General features: G+C 42.2%; 2 protein-coding genes across 2 annotated transcripts in view; one reads left to right on the forward strand and one right to left on the reverse strand.

Annotated features, from left to right (window-relative positions):
* The window catches only part of PDSS2 (prenyl (decaprenyl) diphosphate synthase, subunit 2), a 143,287-nt gene extending 136,117 nt beyond the window's left edge, over positions 1–7,170 (reverse strand). Inside the window, exon 1 of the mRNA XM_009893860.1 lies at positions 7,082–7,170. Within this exon, the coding sequence (XP_009892162.1) occupies positions 7,082–7,170 (89 nt within the window). The remainder of the gene's footprint in view (positions 1–7,081) is intronic.
* SOBP (sine oculis binding protein homolog (Drosophila)) overlaps positions 7,169–17,715 on the forward strand; it is a 114,983-nt gene continuing 104,436 nt past the window's right edge. The window contains exons 1-3 of the mRNA XM_009893861.1: positions 7,169–7,210; positions 9,246–9,384; positions 11,265–11,450. Coding sequence (XP_009892163.1) covers positions 7,169–7,210; positions 9,246–9,384; positions 11,265–11,450 — 367 coding nt within the window. The remainder of the gene's footprint in view (positions 7,211–9,245; positions 9,385–11,264; positions 11,451–17,715) is intronic.

Below are 17,715 nucleotides of genomic sequence, written 5' to 3' on the forward strand. Positions count from 1 at the left end.
GAATGGAAAGGAAAAAAGAAAGGATCCTTTGTCATTTTTTTTTTTTTTTTGTAGGATGCACTGAATGTGTCTCAACTCCGCCTCCTGGGCTGAAAACAGAGACGAATTCACAGGCTGCAAATCCTGTTCATTGACCAGCTTTGATTTATTTATTTAAAAAAAAAAAAAAAACCAAAGCAAAAAACAAACTAAACCAAACTCTCCCTCGTTGGGCTTTTAAGCTCCCTGGGTGACAGTGATGAGCCTCTTTTTTTTATTATTATTATTTTTTAATAAATCTTTCCATAGCCATCCCCCTCAGGTAGCTGGGAAGCCCTAAAGTTAGGCAAGAAAGGGACCTCATTTAAACACTGTGTTTCTCTCCATTTTTTTTTTTATTTTTTTTTTTTGCCAGTAGCCAGCTGCAACTGTGAATTAAATTGTCAAAGTGAAATGTTATGGGCTGAGCCGCGCGTCGGTCCCGCACTTAAGCGCGGGGACTCCGCGTCTCTTCTCCTTCTCCTCCTCCTCCTTCTCCTTCTCCCGGCCGGCCGGGGGCTGCTGGGGATGGAAGCGTGTTTATCGTGCGGAGGGAGGGCTGCCCTGCCCGATGGGAAGCGGTGCCAATCCAGCTGTGCTCTGGAGGTAGCGCTTGAGGTGGCCGCTCCAGATGTTAGGATGGCTGCGATCACGCAAAAAAAACCCGTTATTTAGGGTCGTCTTTTATCGTTAGGTCGCTGCTCCAGGCTGGACCGGTCCTATTTTTTGCGCCTGTTTTCCACGTCGGTTCCATGTCTGTTTTACGTCTCTAATTCCCCAAAGTTGGGAGCAACGTATTGTGAGACTTCAGCTCAAGTTGTTGTTGTTGTTGTTTAATGCGCAGATAAAGTGACTAAAATGGCATAGGCTAGGTTATGAGATAAAGCTGCTGACATTTGATTTGAATATGTCATTTATTAAAGGGCTGATTGTAAGAGGAGGACTGCCTGGAAAATGTCATGCATTCGTGTAGTATGTATACTATACAGGCGAGTATGTAAATATGTGTGCTGCCTAGTGAAAATATCTTTGCTTTCCAGACCGTTGATCTCCCCGTGTAAAACTAAATGGGTTTGCACAATCCCTTCTCGTCTCCCCTCTTTTGCACACCACTAATTTTGGTTAGGTGCCCTTTCCTGCCTAAGGCAGGCGTTCTTGCTCCTGCTGCCTGCGTAATGAGCGTGTACACAGCTCTGCGTGCACATCAACTGGAAATGTGGACTAGAGTAGTATTAGGGGAACAAACAAGATAACGTGTCGGTACATCTCTTCGGAAACAAATTGTACTAGTTTCAAGTCCCGAGGAGCGGTATTATTCTTTGTGAGATACATGACACATCCTATTTTCGGAGAGGGCTCTGTGCAGGCACCGGAGAGTGAGAGTCATTGCTCATTGTAATCCCACATAGTTTTGAGGACTGCGGAGGTCTGTAGTATAGGGCATTGGCCCCTCAGAGCATCGCCTAATGCAATCTATATGGATTGCAGCTTTTAAGTTTCATAGGTTCTAGAATTACAAATTAGCTAATTTTAATCAAAACATGTGAAATGTTATCCTGGCTGGATATAAAGGCTGACTGTGCTGGATCCTCTGGGTTTGTTTTGTTTACTTTGGCTGCAGGCACACTCAGCGGTTTGGGAGATAGTTGTTCTTCCACAGTATAACAGATGTTTGTCTGAAAGGGTGAGGAAGAAACAAAAACAACATTGTGTGAAGGAGAAAAATTACACAATTTTAAACTAATGCTTTGGTATTAAGCACTGGTGTTAACCTTCACGTAGAGAGTTTCTCTTTTTTAACTGTGGGTAGCTGCTTAAGGCTAGAAACCTCGAGATTTCAGCTGACTTAAAAATTAAAGGCGGGTAGAAACGGCATTTTGAACCGATGTGATTTCTGGTCGAGAGTGAGGTAGCTGATGGCGGAACCTTTCACAAAACGCAGGCCGCCTTTCAATGTAAACTGTGCTATACATGCTGTGCTGGGAGACTGCATTTTTAGTAGGACGGTTGACTGCTGTCATCCCAGAAAGGGATGGGGGACGGGAGAAAAAAAAAGTGGTTTGAATTTTTTTACTTGTTGAGAAAGTTAAAATCCTGTGGCGATCACTTACTCTTTTTCTGTACCAATGTATTGAGATGTCTAGTTCTTCATAAACCCGAGGAGTACAATAATGTAACAAATTGGTTACACCGTGCAAAATGTTTGCAGCGGAATGACAGAGGGAGCACAATGTGCCCTTGTGTAGGTTCATATCTGTAATGTTCAAACAGACTGACTGTTTCCCTTCATCTGAACTGCTTTCATCTGGACCAGTGTAAAATAAGCTCTGGTAAGTAATCACGGCAGAGCAGAAAGAAAGGAATGTATACAGCAATAGACAGCCTAAGCTGTAAAAACTGTAACCCGAGTATCAGCAGCAGATCAGATATCAAGGCTTTAAGGTAGGGGAAATGAAAGAGATGAAGGGGAGGAAAAGACGAGAGAGGGAATGGAAAAGTCAGCTTGGAAAGTGAAGGAGAAGTAGGAGGGCCCCCTCAGGGAAATTTGGCTCAGGGATTAGGGAATTTTATCATGGTGTACAGTGACCTACTCAGGTTTCAGCCCACGTTGGGTCGAATTGCTTCCCTTTGCTAGCAGAAAGAAAAAGGACTGGTGTATATGTGATTTTTTTTTTTTTCTTTTTTTTTCTTCGGGTAATAAAAAGGCTGTTGGTACAAGTGTCTATTTTAAGTACAGCAAATGCAGGGCACTATGAATGAGCAATAAAATTACCTCATCACGGAGACTTCCTTCCAGATTTGCTGTTTGATACAGTCAGATATTTACCTGAGAAGGGTCACAACACCTAACTGCTTGGTTTGGTGTCTTCCAATGGTAGTGTCACAGCGCGGTTTTAACATGACTGGATGGATATTCAGGTTGCTTGCTCTTTCCTTGTGCCAGATATTAAGTTACATTTTTGTTATCGCTAACCTAATGTACATGATGGTTATAACAAATTTTAATTTGATACAATGTTGTGTGCAAAAAGTACATGACTCTGCACGGTTTTCTGATATTACGTTTCAATGAAAAATATATTCAGGAGGAATTGTTTTGTTTCGCTGTGACCTTCACAGCCTCTCTTCCTTTTTTTTTTTTTTTTCCTTCCTGATTATTGTTTTCTTTTGTCTGCCTTCCTCCTTCAGATGATACTTACCATTTTTATTTCCAGGGGTAGCATTGTTCACCTGGTTCAGCGCAGTGCCATTTCTCACTCAGTGGTGAATGACAGAACACCCGGTAGATCCAGAGCTATTGTAATCAGGCAACCTGCTACTATTTGAAGACTAAGATATCTTTAATGGTTTAATTGGTGAAAGCGTGTGTCAAGGCGTGGTGATGGCTTCCCCATCCATCCTTCCTCAGCTTATTTCCCTTTGCCATCCTGCTGCCAGGCAGCAGTGCCGCTCAGGAGGAGCGGCGAGGTATTGTGAAATGAAGTTGCATCCAGTATGGGTTGCACTGTAAGTTCTCCTGCACAAACAAGACAATGTATCTGCATCTCTCTGTCAGTTGAAAGGCAAGCAATTAATTTGTGCTGTAATTTCACAGGGCTGCTCCGTGTGCCCAAGGAGTTTACCATCTATAAATATTCTCAATAACTAATTTGTATCTAAAATTGGGCTTCGTTCCTGATGCCTAGAGCTTAAGACAGCCCCATCTGTTATAGTTTAATAGTAAACTCATCAGAAGATCTTTCAGTTTAGTGTTTTAATATTCCCCATTTGGCATTTAAAAGTACTACTGTCAGAAGGAGGAAAGCGGTGAAGCAGGCGTAGCAGCGCTGTGCCTGGAGTGAGCCAGATCCCTCGGAGCGCTCAGAAGATTCCAAGGAAACTCCTCCCTTCTCTCCTGAAAAGCAAAAAATGTCTTTGGGAAAGTGGAAAAGCAGACAGACTTTTATCAATTCTACGATTTCAGGAGACTGAAGTGGGCTGGGTTGGTTTTTTTGTTTTTTGGTTTTTTTTTTTTTTGCAGAGTCGGCATGGAAGGAGTTTTGTGGGATGGTTGCAAAAGGGAGTTGTGTTGTCTGCGCAGGGAGCCTCACCTGCCTGTGCATCGTAGAAATAGCGCTTCCCCAAACAATGTGGGTATTACAGAACCAAACGTGTACATGGGAGGACAAATGAAATTAAAGCATCAAGAAATTTTGCTTTCTGATAAAGGTCTAACCATAAAATTCAATATGGCGACAACGTAAATAAGCAAAGAAAGTGAGGGACAGTAAAAAAAAATAAATAAATTCAAGTTCGTATTGTGACTGCAGAACCATTTTTATTTCCTCGGTGCAGTGAAAGTGAAAAGTGAATTTGTGGGGCTCCGCACCGAGCAAGTTGTGCAGGCAAGGAAATGGAATGGAGCCACCGTGCTTCCTCCCAGATCTGAAATAAACATTCAGCAGTAAAACCTAGAAGAAAATGAGTCTGACAGACTCATTCTCCCCTGCGTTTCCTGCCTCCGTGTTTGCCAGGCCTCATTCGGTGAAGCCAGGCCTTGCCCCCTGTGAATAATGTTCGTAGAGAAGGAAAGGCAAGAGGTCTAAGATGGAAAGAGAAGCGTGGCTTAGCTTCAGAATGTATTAATTAGTGAAGATTTGGGAAAATGATGCATTGCAACGTGAAAAATTGAGCTGTAGGTGTACTGTTACGATGAAATGAACCCTAAAGTGGGAATAAATGTGATTATATTTTTACTGCCTAGTGTATAAGTCAGTCTTACGAAGGAGAGAAACCACAGTCTGGCAAGTCCACACGCTATTCTTCATCTTTGCCGTGATTAGGAAGCAAATTCAAGTCAAAATATCAACGAGCATAATAGTTAGTTAGTTATCTTGGCTCTTCCAGGAAGGAGGATATTTCTGTATAGTACAAGAATAGAGAAATCATACAGTTAAAACATGCAGATTACACATTGCCCTGCAGTGGGTGATAAGTGGTTTGGGACTTAGCAGGGGGCGACAAAAGAAGGGCCATCTATTAGGAAGGGAGGGCTTTGGCAGTGTTGCGTGACTGGGCCCGCTGGAGCATTTTGGGGCCAGTTTCTTTGGCAGGGATGAGCTGGTTGTGCCGCAGCCGTGGTGAGTGCCCTGGCAGTTAGGCAGCTGCGGTGCTGTCAGCTCGAGGAGCGCAGGAGATTTGGCTCTGGTGGGATGTTAATGGGCTGCTTGGGTGTGCTGGCGGCTGAAGAGGTTTTTTACGCCGCATCTTGGTGCGTGCATGAGAGGCCGAGCGTGGCGTGGTGGTGTGAGCACAGAAGGACACAGGGCAGCGTTTCCATGCTCGTCTTCTCAGCTCTGACTGTGGCCCACACTGTGGGCAGTGCTGTGGCTCAGTCTCTTGGTTTCCCTGTGAGGGACTGAGCGTTGCCTCCCTGGCAGGGTGAAGTTGGCTTCCGTGCTGTAATTTTGCAATGAAATCCATGGATTCCTGCACGACTTCCTTTGGGTTCAGTGGGATTCATTCTGGGCTCAAGGGACCCAGCTTAGCAGTGTGATTGCTGACTTGGGATTTTATTGATGATGGGCAAGGTTTTCTCTGGTGCGCTGGTCATACCAGCCCTCTGGCAGGGCTTTGGGGTTGTGGCAGCCTCTGTCCTGCAGACCTTCCACATTCTTTTGGGGAATAGGTCTAAAAGTAGGCGTGGACTACCTCAGTGCCTCTGTCCTGTTCCTGCAAAAGCTTGGAATTGCAGCTCCTTGCACATCCTCCATCTGGTCATCCACATCTGTCTTCTCACTGGGCTTTGGCAGGCCCATTGTCTCAGTTCAGCTGATTCCTCTCTAGCCTGTTTCACCACTGCTTCTTCTGTTCTCCTGCTCCAACATCAGGTCCAGCATTCTTGCTTTTCTCAAGCACCATGGTTACAATCATGACCCTTCTTTTCACTAAGCATTTGAAGCTTGTACATCCTTCAGTGAGCTTCTGCTCTGCATATAGAGGTTGTGTATTAATTGGTTTGCTTCCTTTCCTTAATTTCACCAAGAATTAGGCTCCCCACCCCCTGCATTCACACCGAGAAGAATTGTCTCCTCTCATCTCATCACTTCTATTTTGACTATTGCCACCACACTGGTCTTTACATATCCCGTCTTGTTACCTTTCTTGAATCCACATAGACTGGGCCTACCATTGACATGGAAAGAAGGAGGAATATATGGAAACAGTGAAATAATAGTGGTCAGCTCCGGGGCTGCGGCTTCAGCAAGCGCATGACCTGTGCAACCATCACCTTGACGGACCGGTATTAGACATCGCTGCAAACGGGTGTTGTAGTCAGGAGTGTGAGGGAAGGCGATGTCGTAGTTCTGTGGGCACCTGTCTATGCGAGAGAGTTAGGGTGGAAGGAAATGTTTTGCAGCTTTGACTGTCAGCTTGTTGAGGATGGGATCATCCTCTTGGTTTGCTGTGCACAGTGTGCTGTGTAATGAAGCCCTGGCTGTTAGCCACTGGGAGAATAGTATTAAGAGTGATCGCCATCATTGTAATAGGTAAGATAAATTATGAGGGAGAATGGCTTAATTGTTTCTTTTATCCAAGCATCCTTCCTGAGAAATCACAGTGCTTGCTTTTGTTACTGCTAATGCGTGACCTCGTTCTACTCTCACTGAAGTTAATAACAAAGACCACAGTGATTTTTATATTTTTTTAAAGTCGAATCTCTATTATGAGTAATTTATAAATCAAATGTATTTTTTTGTCGTTATGACTGTTCATTTTCATGCATCATTCATCATAGATGGTAAAATGAGGCTTGAAAGGTACTTAAACTTTGTGCCATTACAAACTCGACCATCACTTTGACTAGGTTCTGAAGGGACATACACATGCCTGAATTTTCAGGAAAAAATAAACATATATACAGCCTTGCTCGCATATTCCTTGATGAGTAATTAGGAATTACTCATTGCCTGAGCTGATCAACAGTGCAAATAAAACACAAAGCATCCACAGGAGGCAAATTTAGATCTACTCAATTAATTTGGTTGCATGGGGTTTAAGTCAGGAAGGCTTTGGTCTCTACCTTGCTGGATTAGTCTCTAGGGCTGCGTCTCCATAGTTGAGACTTAGCAAAGCAAGGGAAGCTGGCAGAGCTTGCCTTCGCACCTCCATGGACCCATCAGGTCATTCTGGACCCATCAGGTCATCCTGGGTGAGCTGCAGTGGCGAGGTTTTGCTCCCCATCTTCAGGTCATTTCATTGTTGGATTCCTGTGGGTTAGAGACAGGGTTAGTGCTGGTGGGACTTTCAGCGCGGTGAGAGAAATTTTCTAAAAAGCTAGAAAACAAACATAAAACGTTAGAAAAAATTCCCATTTTTTGCTAGTATTTAAAACTCAGCACTGCATCATTCAAATGAGAGTTTAAATAAATATTTTGGAAATGAGTGTAGTTATCAGCCACATTACACTACATTGTACTTGCTGTTGCAAACTGTAGTAGTGACATAGTTCAGACATAGAGGACTGTCCTACTCATAGTGCTGACAGTAGAGGTAGAGGTGGAACAATGTGATGTTTTCTGGCAATTTGGGGCTGCAAAAGACGTCCACGGAATCGAGACTTCCAGCAGGAGGTCAAGTGAAAAGGAAAGGGGGTCGAAAAACAGAGGGAAATTGATGCTCTGAGGATCTGCTGTGGCATTTTGTTTTGGTTTTTTTTTTTTTCTGTTCCTGAAATGTGTGTTTGTAGCACAATTGCACAGAAGATACTCCTGGAAGAGTATAAATTGCTTGTGTTTATTGCTTATAGCTGTTTTACAGCGCTCCTTGAGTGACAGGAACACCTATGCAATCTGGTGTGATGAATGAGCCAGGAACAGCGCAGCTCTCTGACGTTCTGGGGCAGAGTGCCTGCTGTAGCTTTGAATTCAGAAGCAATTATCATCTGATTAATTTTATTTATTTATTTAAATGACTGGAGAATTGCTGTGTTCTATCATTAGACTTGCTCCCACTCAAAAATTAAGCTGGAGCAGTTACTAGACAAAATCTAGCAACCTGCAAATTTGACAGGTACCATTTGTTTTGAATTGGTGTCGTATTCTCTTTATTCCTTTTCTGGTAGCCAGAGTCCCAGAAGACAGGTCTTATCAGGAATATTATTTTAGATGTCAAGATCTTACAGGAAAATGAAGTTTGGAATTTGTTTTGAAAGAGTGATTAAAAAAATGCAGAGACCAAATCAAAAGGCTCTGTGTGTGGCTTTTTCGTTTCATTTTATAGTTGTCATACTACTTTAGACTGATCTTTGCCGTCGCAATAATTCATTAGCTACTTTCCTTTGGTAGTTTCCTAAATCCGTAAGCCCTAGAGCTCCATGGCACTATTTGGTTTCAGAAAGCTTTGTTGCCTGGCTGCAGATTTCTTAGCTTGCTCCACTAAATCTCCTGGCCCTGTAATGAGTGTTTTCTACAGAAATATTTTGGCCACATGACCTAGAGGATGTGTTTTTAGTAGAATTTGAGAGTTACGACAGTCATGTTCCATATTTTGTATTTCCATACAAACATAGCATGTAACCACACGGCTGCTTGGAAATCGGTTTCAAAAATAAATATGGCAAAACTGAGAAAGGTTTTCTTAAACAAATATAAGAGGCGTTTGTCTGAAACATTATAGTAACATGCTTTCATGGTGAAGAGTTTTTAAGTGGTTTGACTATGCAGGGCCTTATAACTCTGAGGAAAACCATCTCCACTGTGATTTTATTTGATTTGGTTCATGGGCAACTCAAGGAACTGTAATTGTGTCAGTGACCTGTTCCAGCTGAAAAGACTGTAGCGCAGTAAGATTGATTAACTGCTGGCTGAAAAAAAATGCTAGTTTTCTGTTATTCTCTTGCTGCAGTCTTAAATATTTTATGGCAACACAGACAAGTTTGTGTGATGAGTGTATGTTAAAATATTTCTGACATTGAATGCAAGAGCAAAAGTCATAAATTTCTCTCCTTTTCATTTTCTTTAAATTACGGACGTATGAGTCTCTGTCATAATTACATGTGCCAGTTGGAGATTTAAATGCATTACACTTTATGCACTTGACTTATGAAACGAACATTAGTCTTTGAGGAGGTGGGCCAAACCTGACACTTCCTCGTGTAGTACAGATACGGTTCGATTTATGCAGTCCTCCCTTCCTTCCAAATGGTTATTGATTACATAAATAAGTAGGTAATTTTTCTCTTTCAGAACTTTGCAGAAAACACTATGAATGAGCTCCTTGGCTGGTATGGTTATGATAAGGTTGAATTGAAAGATGGAGAAGATATTGAATTCAGGAACTACTCGGCAGATGGGGAAAGCCGCCAGCACATTTCTGTTCTCAAAGGTAATGAGACTTAATGTTTCTGTGTTCACACGAAGAAGGATTAATATCTCAACTTGTCTGAATTGGCATGGGCTGGGAAGCGTGTTCTGCTGCTTGCTTCGTGGTTTGTTTAAATAAAAATATTGGAGACCCCCTTCTAGTACAAGGAAGCCAATAGAGTATGAGGGAAATCACTTAACAAAATTGCTGTTAGTAGGCGCTTACTAGTCTGTCTTCACAAAGAATACCTTTTGTGCGTCAGTTGAAAGCTGTGTACCTGTAGTGCCAATAAACTGCTCACAACTGGGAAAAAAGAGAGAGCGCTTTCTTAGCTGCGTGGCTTTAAGGAACCCTTTTGCTTTCAAAACCCTTTTGCTTTTTGGCCTATGGCTTTTTAAAATGCTGAAAGATTTTGAGCTGGAATATTCACAACACGTGTGGGAATCGGCGTGAATGTTCACAAAAGGCTCCTCAGGGATGATTACTATAGTGTCTTCAGCAAGTGCTGCAAAAGTTCTCCAGGGGTGGAATTTGTTTGGGGCAGCGCAGGATCTTTGTGTACTGTAGTATGAGATAATCCCAAATATGAAGGATGGGATCCAGTCTTTTTGTTCAGCCGTTCGGTTGCTGCCTTCTGACTCTTCAGCCACAGCAAATGGGTAGGGACTTGCCATCAGAGTGAAGTGAAGAGTAGGAAATTGCTGCATCTTGACTTGTCGAACAAGAGTTCCTCAAAGGTGAAGTAGAGAGGGAACTGCAGCAGCTTTTACACTCTTGGACTACTGCTTTTCACTGCGTTTGTGGCCGTGTTTGGGTTTTCTTTCTGTAGACCAGCAGCAGCACTGTATTGAGTGGGTGTTGCAATGCGTGCTGATACCAGAGAGACCAGTTCTGAAGGAGACATGGCTAGAAAAAAGGTAGAAAAATTAGAGGTGAGGTGAAACAACCTAATTGTGTTAAAATTGAATGTTTGCAGCTTGTTAGTTCTATAGTGACTTTGGTGATCAATATTTATTTTTCGTTGAAAATACATTGTCATTAAGCCACCTTTGAAGAAACATTCCTGTGCAGTAATGTGATTAATTTATTTATGTTTTAATAAATAGATCTTTTATTGAATGATTTGTGGCCCCAGTCTATGCCTGATAAAATTTGTGACATAATTTTTTTTATAGACACATGATACAAACCATATGTTTTATGTATCAAACAAAGATGTTGAATAGCCGTGCCAGGTAGAAACTTTTGGTGTATACAGTCTGTGGGAGGGAAAAAAGTATGTTTCTTTTTCTGGGAGATGGGAGAAGAGGGAATAATTAGAATTAAGTCCTGCCCCATAGCTAACTGAGGTGCATTAGAGAAATTCGTACAAATGAGAATCCTGAGGTGACTTGGGATTAAAGAATTGGAATAATAACTGTCATAATTTCATGCACGCTTTGCTGTAATTTCAATATTTTGTTCCTTTCTTTAAATCCTTTCCATTAGTATCTCTATCATTACTGATAGAGAATTAGGAATTCCTTTATTTTTCAGTTTATGCTTCTTGCATTGGTGAAGTCACAGTTCACTGAGTGTGATCACCATGCAAACAGTGGAAGTGAAGGACGTGAATAGGGTATCACTGATTAAATCAGGCATACTAAGGATGTGCATGACGAAATAATCCCACCTTTAAAAAAAATATAGTTGTGTTTAGTGTGAGTTTGATTTATAAAAGTGGAGCATTACTGAAGAATACTGGAAAGTATCCATTTCTTAAAAGGGAAAATATCTGAACGGGGTTGTGCACTCTTCTTGTATTAGGGTAAGTAATTTAATGAACAGATCGGTGAAAGTGTGTAGGGGCATTTAAGAAAGATATTTGTCATGCTGTACAATGTGTTCTTTGTGTTTTACAGAAAATTCTTTGCCAAAACCAAAATTACCCGAGGACAGTGTTATTTCACCGTACAATATAAACCCAGGCTACCCAGGGCTTGCCACAGGAAATGGACTTTCAGACTCACCAGCAGGGTCGAAGGATCACGGGAATGTACCTATTATTGTCCCACTAATTCCACCACCTTTCATAAAGCCACCAGCAGGTAAATCCTAATGAACATTTAAAAATGGTAACTGTCATTGACAGGTGTCCTGACATTGCTAGATTATGATGCCTTTATAAGAGAGCTGATTTCAAAATCTTTAAGAAACGGTCACAGGGAACTTTAAAACAGTGGGAGAGTGACTTTATTTCTTACTAGTCTTGAAAAACTTCTGCAAATGCAATGACAACAGACCTGTGCTGCTTGTGACATTCTCATGTCACACTTGTGTTCTGGATACTCTCAGCACTTCAACAACCTCTGCGTTTTGAAAAAAAATATATTTTGTTTTGATGAATAAAGCCTTTAAATAAATTAATGGAAGATGATTAAATTAAAATAGGCTCTGAGAAGGAAACAGCAAAAAGAGACAAAGCTATCAAATCAATATCATGTCTTTACATCAGGTTAACAAGCTCATCCTGGGAAAACTGTCTCTTGACTCTCATTGAAATCCCTGACCATTGTCTCTTGAGGGTTTAAAATGATCTTGACTCTACCCAGGAGACTGTACTGAGATGTTTTACATTTTCATTAGATTTTTATCAGGAGTGATTTTATAACATGCCATTCCTCAGAGTTTGCGTGAAAAATGATTTATTCCACACTGCGTGCTGCTTACCATAATCTGTGAAAGTAACTCTTACGGCTACATCAGGGTGATTAATCGCTATGTTATTGTTTACTGCTGTACATGGTGTGATAATTGGTGAATGTAGATAGCTGCAGGCTCAGTCCTGCTTCCATGGATGTCACTGGGTGTTGTTCTGGGTGCTCTTGGGTGATGGAGGCACTGAGGAGTACAGGGTGACCGGCAATACCTGCCCAAGAACGGCAGCTGTCCGCACACAGGGAGGCAGCTTGGCTAACGAGTCCCCATCGGCGAACATCCCCTCACTGGGTGTGAGGACACTTCTGCAGAGGCACAACAGCTTGTAGGATCAGGTCCCAGGTATTAGATGGTCACCTCTGCCCTTCGTTGCGTTGACTAAAGGTAACTGTAAAATTCCGATCGGTCCAACAAATTGTTTGCCTGTTGATAGTCATGTGAGAGACTACAGTTGCCCCTCCCAAATTATTTTTATGCCATTTGAGTTTTATTTCTAAATAAGTATACTAATATGCTATGAATAATTTTCGAATGTTACTCAATAGGTATTCCCTGCCAAAGACTTTTCATCTATTTTATATGATATTTGCTAATTACCAAAGCTATTTGGGCCCATTCCTGCAGCCTTTACACAGCTAAAGATCTCAGGCCATATGGGCTGGATCCTCAGCTGTTGTTGATTTGGCCCTAAAGCTTTAATCAAGAGCTTGTGCCATCCCAAGCTATTTTCTCCTCCAGTATGAGTCATGAATGAATCCAGAATGCTGAATTTGTGGTACACGAACACAAGGCTATAACATGCATTGTGCAAACTGCCACAGTTGCTGGATTTTTATGACAGCAAACAAGCAGGAGGAGATGGAACTATGAAGTAGAAAAACAAATTACTGCAACAGTAGTTAAGTGGACACAGGGGAACCTTGGCCAAGTCAACTGCCTTCTGTTCTTTGCCCGTCCACCTACCACATGTGATCCCGTGTTCAAATGTACTGCTAAGGGTAATGTGCAGAGGAGGCCTTTCAGAAGTATTTTCCAAGTTTAGATTTTTTACTTCAGTAATTCATAATCGTTGATTTACTCGTATAGGAGATACGAACGCATGATCTCTGCCTCCTCTGACTTTATCCCATGATCAGTAACAAACACAAGATTACCATGACTTCTGAGCAAATGAGCATATTTATCTCACCTTTGTTTTAGACAGCAGTTTGGGAGGACCGGAGGGGGAGGAGAACCTTTGTGGGATTTGCAATAAGCATTGGTAGTAATTGTTTTGTTTTATCTTAGGGCGTAGGTGCCCTAGTCATGATCACCCCAAAGAGCCTGGCAAGAAACAACTGGTGAATACAAGTAGAAAAGGGAGTACAAAGGAGCCAGGAGAGCCAGCGTGCGAGGCAGTGGTCTTGGCACTGCACTTTGACACCGTTTTGTGGGCACTACATCAAAGTAGAAAACTTCAGAGTGATACAAAGGCAGACAAGGGTAACTGTGGGGATGTTTTCTCGGAGCCCCTCACAAGCACAGGGGGTGACTTTGGAAACAGCACAAAGGTACTTCTTTGAGTTGAGCAAGCAAATGAAAAAGATTCACATCGTTAATTGCTAAAGCTGAAAGTCAACATTTTCAACACGGGGGAGAGACAGGCTGACTGACCTGTCACAAGAACAGAAGCAGCTTACGTTTGTTCAAGTTAACAAATGAAGAAAGGGGACAGGAGGGAGAGGCAGAAAGAGTCTGAGAGAAAGCTTCAAGGTTAAAATGGTGGGCAGAGAAAGGGATCTTTGCGGCATATTTTGCGGAGAGACGCATAGGACAAGGTTACACTACAGGCCAGAGAGAAAACTAGGTACTGATGTGCTGCAATGACTGAGGTGCTGAGGATCGGGATGAGTACAGATTTTGTGCAAGGATGGGGAAGGCTTTTAGACATTGTACAGGAGAAGAATCTACAAGATTTAAATGTAGTTGAGAAGAGAGTGCCCACAGATGCAAATGATATCTAAATCATGAACCTGAAGGACAGGAAAGATGATGGTGTGGTCCACCGATATTGAGCAAATAATATGGAGTGAGCACTCAGGGAGAAATTATTAAGACTTTAATTCTTGCCGTATTGATCTTGAACTGAAGGGTCAGCACTAGTAAAGAAGTGTCAGAGAGAGAGGCTGAGGTATTCATTTGGACAGGAGAGCAATGGTCTGGATAAGATAAGCAGATCCAAGAAACAGTCACAATGAATTATTAGTTGAATAATTTTTGCAGATAAGATTCTATACAGATAAGAGGGAGAAGAGAAAGAGCAGAGCATGGGGGAACGCTCACAGAAGCCTGAAGAGAGAAATCGGAAGGATACTCTGCAACATGCACTGATGTAGCAATTGCAGAAGCTGTAAAAGCATCGGGGGAAGACAGAGTCAGGAAGCCGAGGGAAACAGGATTTCTAGGGAGGCAGATATGATTCTGAGTATCAGAAACAGCTACCAGCTTGAGGAGGAGGAGGGAGTACTGCTCCTGAACTATTTCTAGAAAGAAGTCATTGAAGATTCCAGCAGATTAGGTCTTCCTTGAGCATGCTGGAAAACTTTGAACAGTGTCCTATCTGCATTCATATTTTGTATGAACAGGCTAACACCTTGAACAGTTAACAAAATTACCTTTTTCCCTTCATGCTTATTTTACAGTAAAGTGTTTTCTTTCTTTTGAAAACCATATGATTTTGAGCAGGCTGACTTAAACACGAGCCCTGTGTGGTGCACTGACCGTCTGCAGACTTGGGTTACGGCACATCAGTGGAGGATACTAAATCCAGTCACGGGAAACCTCCAGAAGAAGGATCCCAGTTACTGAGATCTGGAGACTCTTTACGAGAGCACTCCGCTGACGCGCACCTCCAGGCAGATAGACCATGCGCAGGCAGTGTCCAAATCAAAAGGGACTTTGTCAGTCAACATCAGCCGTCTGACCTGCATCTGTAAGCAAATAAGAAATCAGCGCAGCATCCAGAGAGTTTGTGTAATAGTCTCTTTGTGGATGATAACTGTCTTTGCCCGGCAGGCTGGTAGCTACGTTTAGTGCCGGCAACCGATACTGAGTGATCTTCAGGGTTAGTCTCGAGGACAGCCCGTTGCGACAAACTGATACTAAAATTAGTTCTGCTTGGTGTTAGAACTTTCTTATTTTCTATACAGCAATGTAAAGAAAGTATTTTTTTCCAGTTAAAAAATTACATAGAAATAGCAAGGAACAGAAAAGCAATAGCCAGGAATGATGTAGAAATAAAAATCCCACCACAGTTGTGCAGGGTATGTGGCCATAATATGCAGCGTGCAACCATCCTAACTGTTACTTTGCAGCCCTTAGTGATAGAGTAAATCTGAAAGGGCACTTAGGGTGACTCTGCCCTTTCACTCAGACAAGTTTGGACGGCTGCTGTTACATGGGATGAAGGAGGGCTAAAATCAAGACTAGTCAAAGAAGAATGCAAAAAATTCCTTCAACGCAGGTGAGAACATGCTGCCTTCTTCCCCCGGCACCTGCTGGAGGCTATGGTGTCTCAGTTTCCCTGTTTTTTTTTTTTTTTTTTTTTTTTTTAAGAGTGCTCTTTGGTTTACTTTCTCTTGTGATTCCCATGGCAGTGCCTCGGTAGGGGTGGTACAACAAGCCTTTGAGCACGGGTGTTGGCAAAACCCTTCCCGTTCCTGCCCCCTTCTGTGTACAAGGGATGCACAGAGTACGTCGGCTGTTCGAAGCACCCCAGACAAGAGCCAGCTCCCTGCCATGCTGTGCTGCAAGGGGAACTCACTGTCAAGGGATGTGGTGGAAGGGGAGGCAGAGAGGATGATACCGTGCTGTTGACTGAGCTTTCCACAGGGGAAAGAAGTACAAGGGAAAAATAATGCTCCCTCCCAGGGTTTTCACAGAATAACGAGCACATTTGGGAAAGCAAAAGGGATTTAAATCCTCCAACAGGCAGATCAGTGCCTCTACGTAATGTTTGGTTTGGTGGTTTCTGAACAATAATGATTGGGGTTGTACCAAAAGTTATCAGAAAGTCATGAAAATGAAGGAGGAATGGGCTGGAGGAACTGTATCTGGGCAGGCAAAATGTATTAAAGGAGGAATAGAAGCATTTCTAGTAGAGTACCTTGTAAGATAGACCTGTGACCTAAGTTGACAAGGAAATGTCATATTCAAATGCTAAAATGAGTAATTAGGTATTTTATGGAAAGGAATGAGTGATTTTCTGTGTTACGGCTTAACATAAATTTAAAAAAAGTTTACATGATTTTTTTTTTTTTTTGTAAATATAAGTGCACACAAGTAACTTGGTGCACCATGTGGTATTAAGCAGAGTCCCTGCCCTATGAACACTCTGGAACTGCCTGCTGTAACCTCTCTCAATATTTAAATTGTGTTGGAGGGATCTGGATGCATAAAAGATGTTTTAAATGGTAGTTAGCAGGGCAGTAAAAATGATTTCCAAGATCATCTGTCTAAATTCACTGAGGAATTGGTTCTACTACTGCATTACCAAGAAGTCTGATTCCAGGCAGGACCCAGTGGCAATTTTCCTTAAATAAAGACCATATTATCAAATCTAATTAAGCCTATATATTGAGGAGGCTTTCATTTTACTATGCTCTGGATTCCACTTCAGCATTTCCCAAATCTTATTCCAGCTGCTGAACAGCATTACGATTTCTCTAACTGCAGGTTTAGCTCTCTGACAAAGACCACCACAACAAATCCTATAGTAACTACTCTTCAAATTCTTTCTCTTGTTTTCAGTTTGAAACATCATCTCATTTACGGAGATCGTAGGGTTATTAGTGCCTGTGTTTTAAAGTGCCAATGGTTGCCAGGATGCCTGCCCCATCTAGCCCACTGTTGATGTCTTTTGCTCTCTGTGGTGGGCCAAGTGTTTCCTTTGTGCTAAAAAGAAAATCACAAGGTCCACGTATGCTCTTTAATAGCATATATTCAAAGTACGCAGGGAGTTCCCCCCCTATTAGCTGAAGTAGGTGCTTTTTTGTTTGCGTGTTTAAAACCTGCCTAAATGCCAGCTTTTATTTGTGTTGTGCGTTCAGTCCTTACTGAACTATGCATGAGAATGTGCCTCAACTCATGCATAGAAAACGTAGGCAAGCTGTGGTTCCCCAAAATGATTTTTTTAAAAAGGAGCTGGGACACTTTGCTTTATTGGCAGAGTAGTGAACTTCAAGAGACTGGTCCTTAAAAGGAAACACATTGTAGAGCCCCTGAGGTATTTCCATAGCAGTGGTTGCAGCAAGCTCTCGATTGTCAGCCCTATTTTTTAATTTTTCTCCTGTAATTAATTTTTCCAAGGTACTTCTTGTACCTTAAGTTTGTCACACCCCCCCATCTATTTATTTAGAGGATCAGCACTATCACAAGGGGGTCTGCAGCAATGTCTCAGGAGTTTTGTTAGTTCATCTTTTTTAGTTTGAGATTAATCAGATAAAGCATCTTGGATGTAAGAAAAACGACCGTAACAGTGCTTCTGCCTTGCTTGGGATCATCAACCTCAGGAACTGCTTTGGGTTCAAAAGTCCAAAGACACGCTACTTGGTTTTCTTCAACAGCAAGCTGGGGTTTCAAGAGTAGCAGGCGGATAACTCGGAATTAACCATTCTG

Source organism: Charadrius vociferus, unplaced genomic scaffold (assembly GCF_000708025.1).
Source record: "Charadrius vociferus isolate BGI_N301 unplaced genomic scaffold, ASM70802v2 scaffold129, whole genome shotgun sequence".
NCBI lineage: Eukaryota > Metazoa > Chordata > Aves > Charadriiformes > Charadriidae > Charadrius > Charadrius vociferus.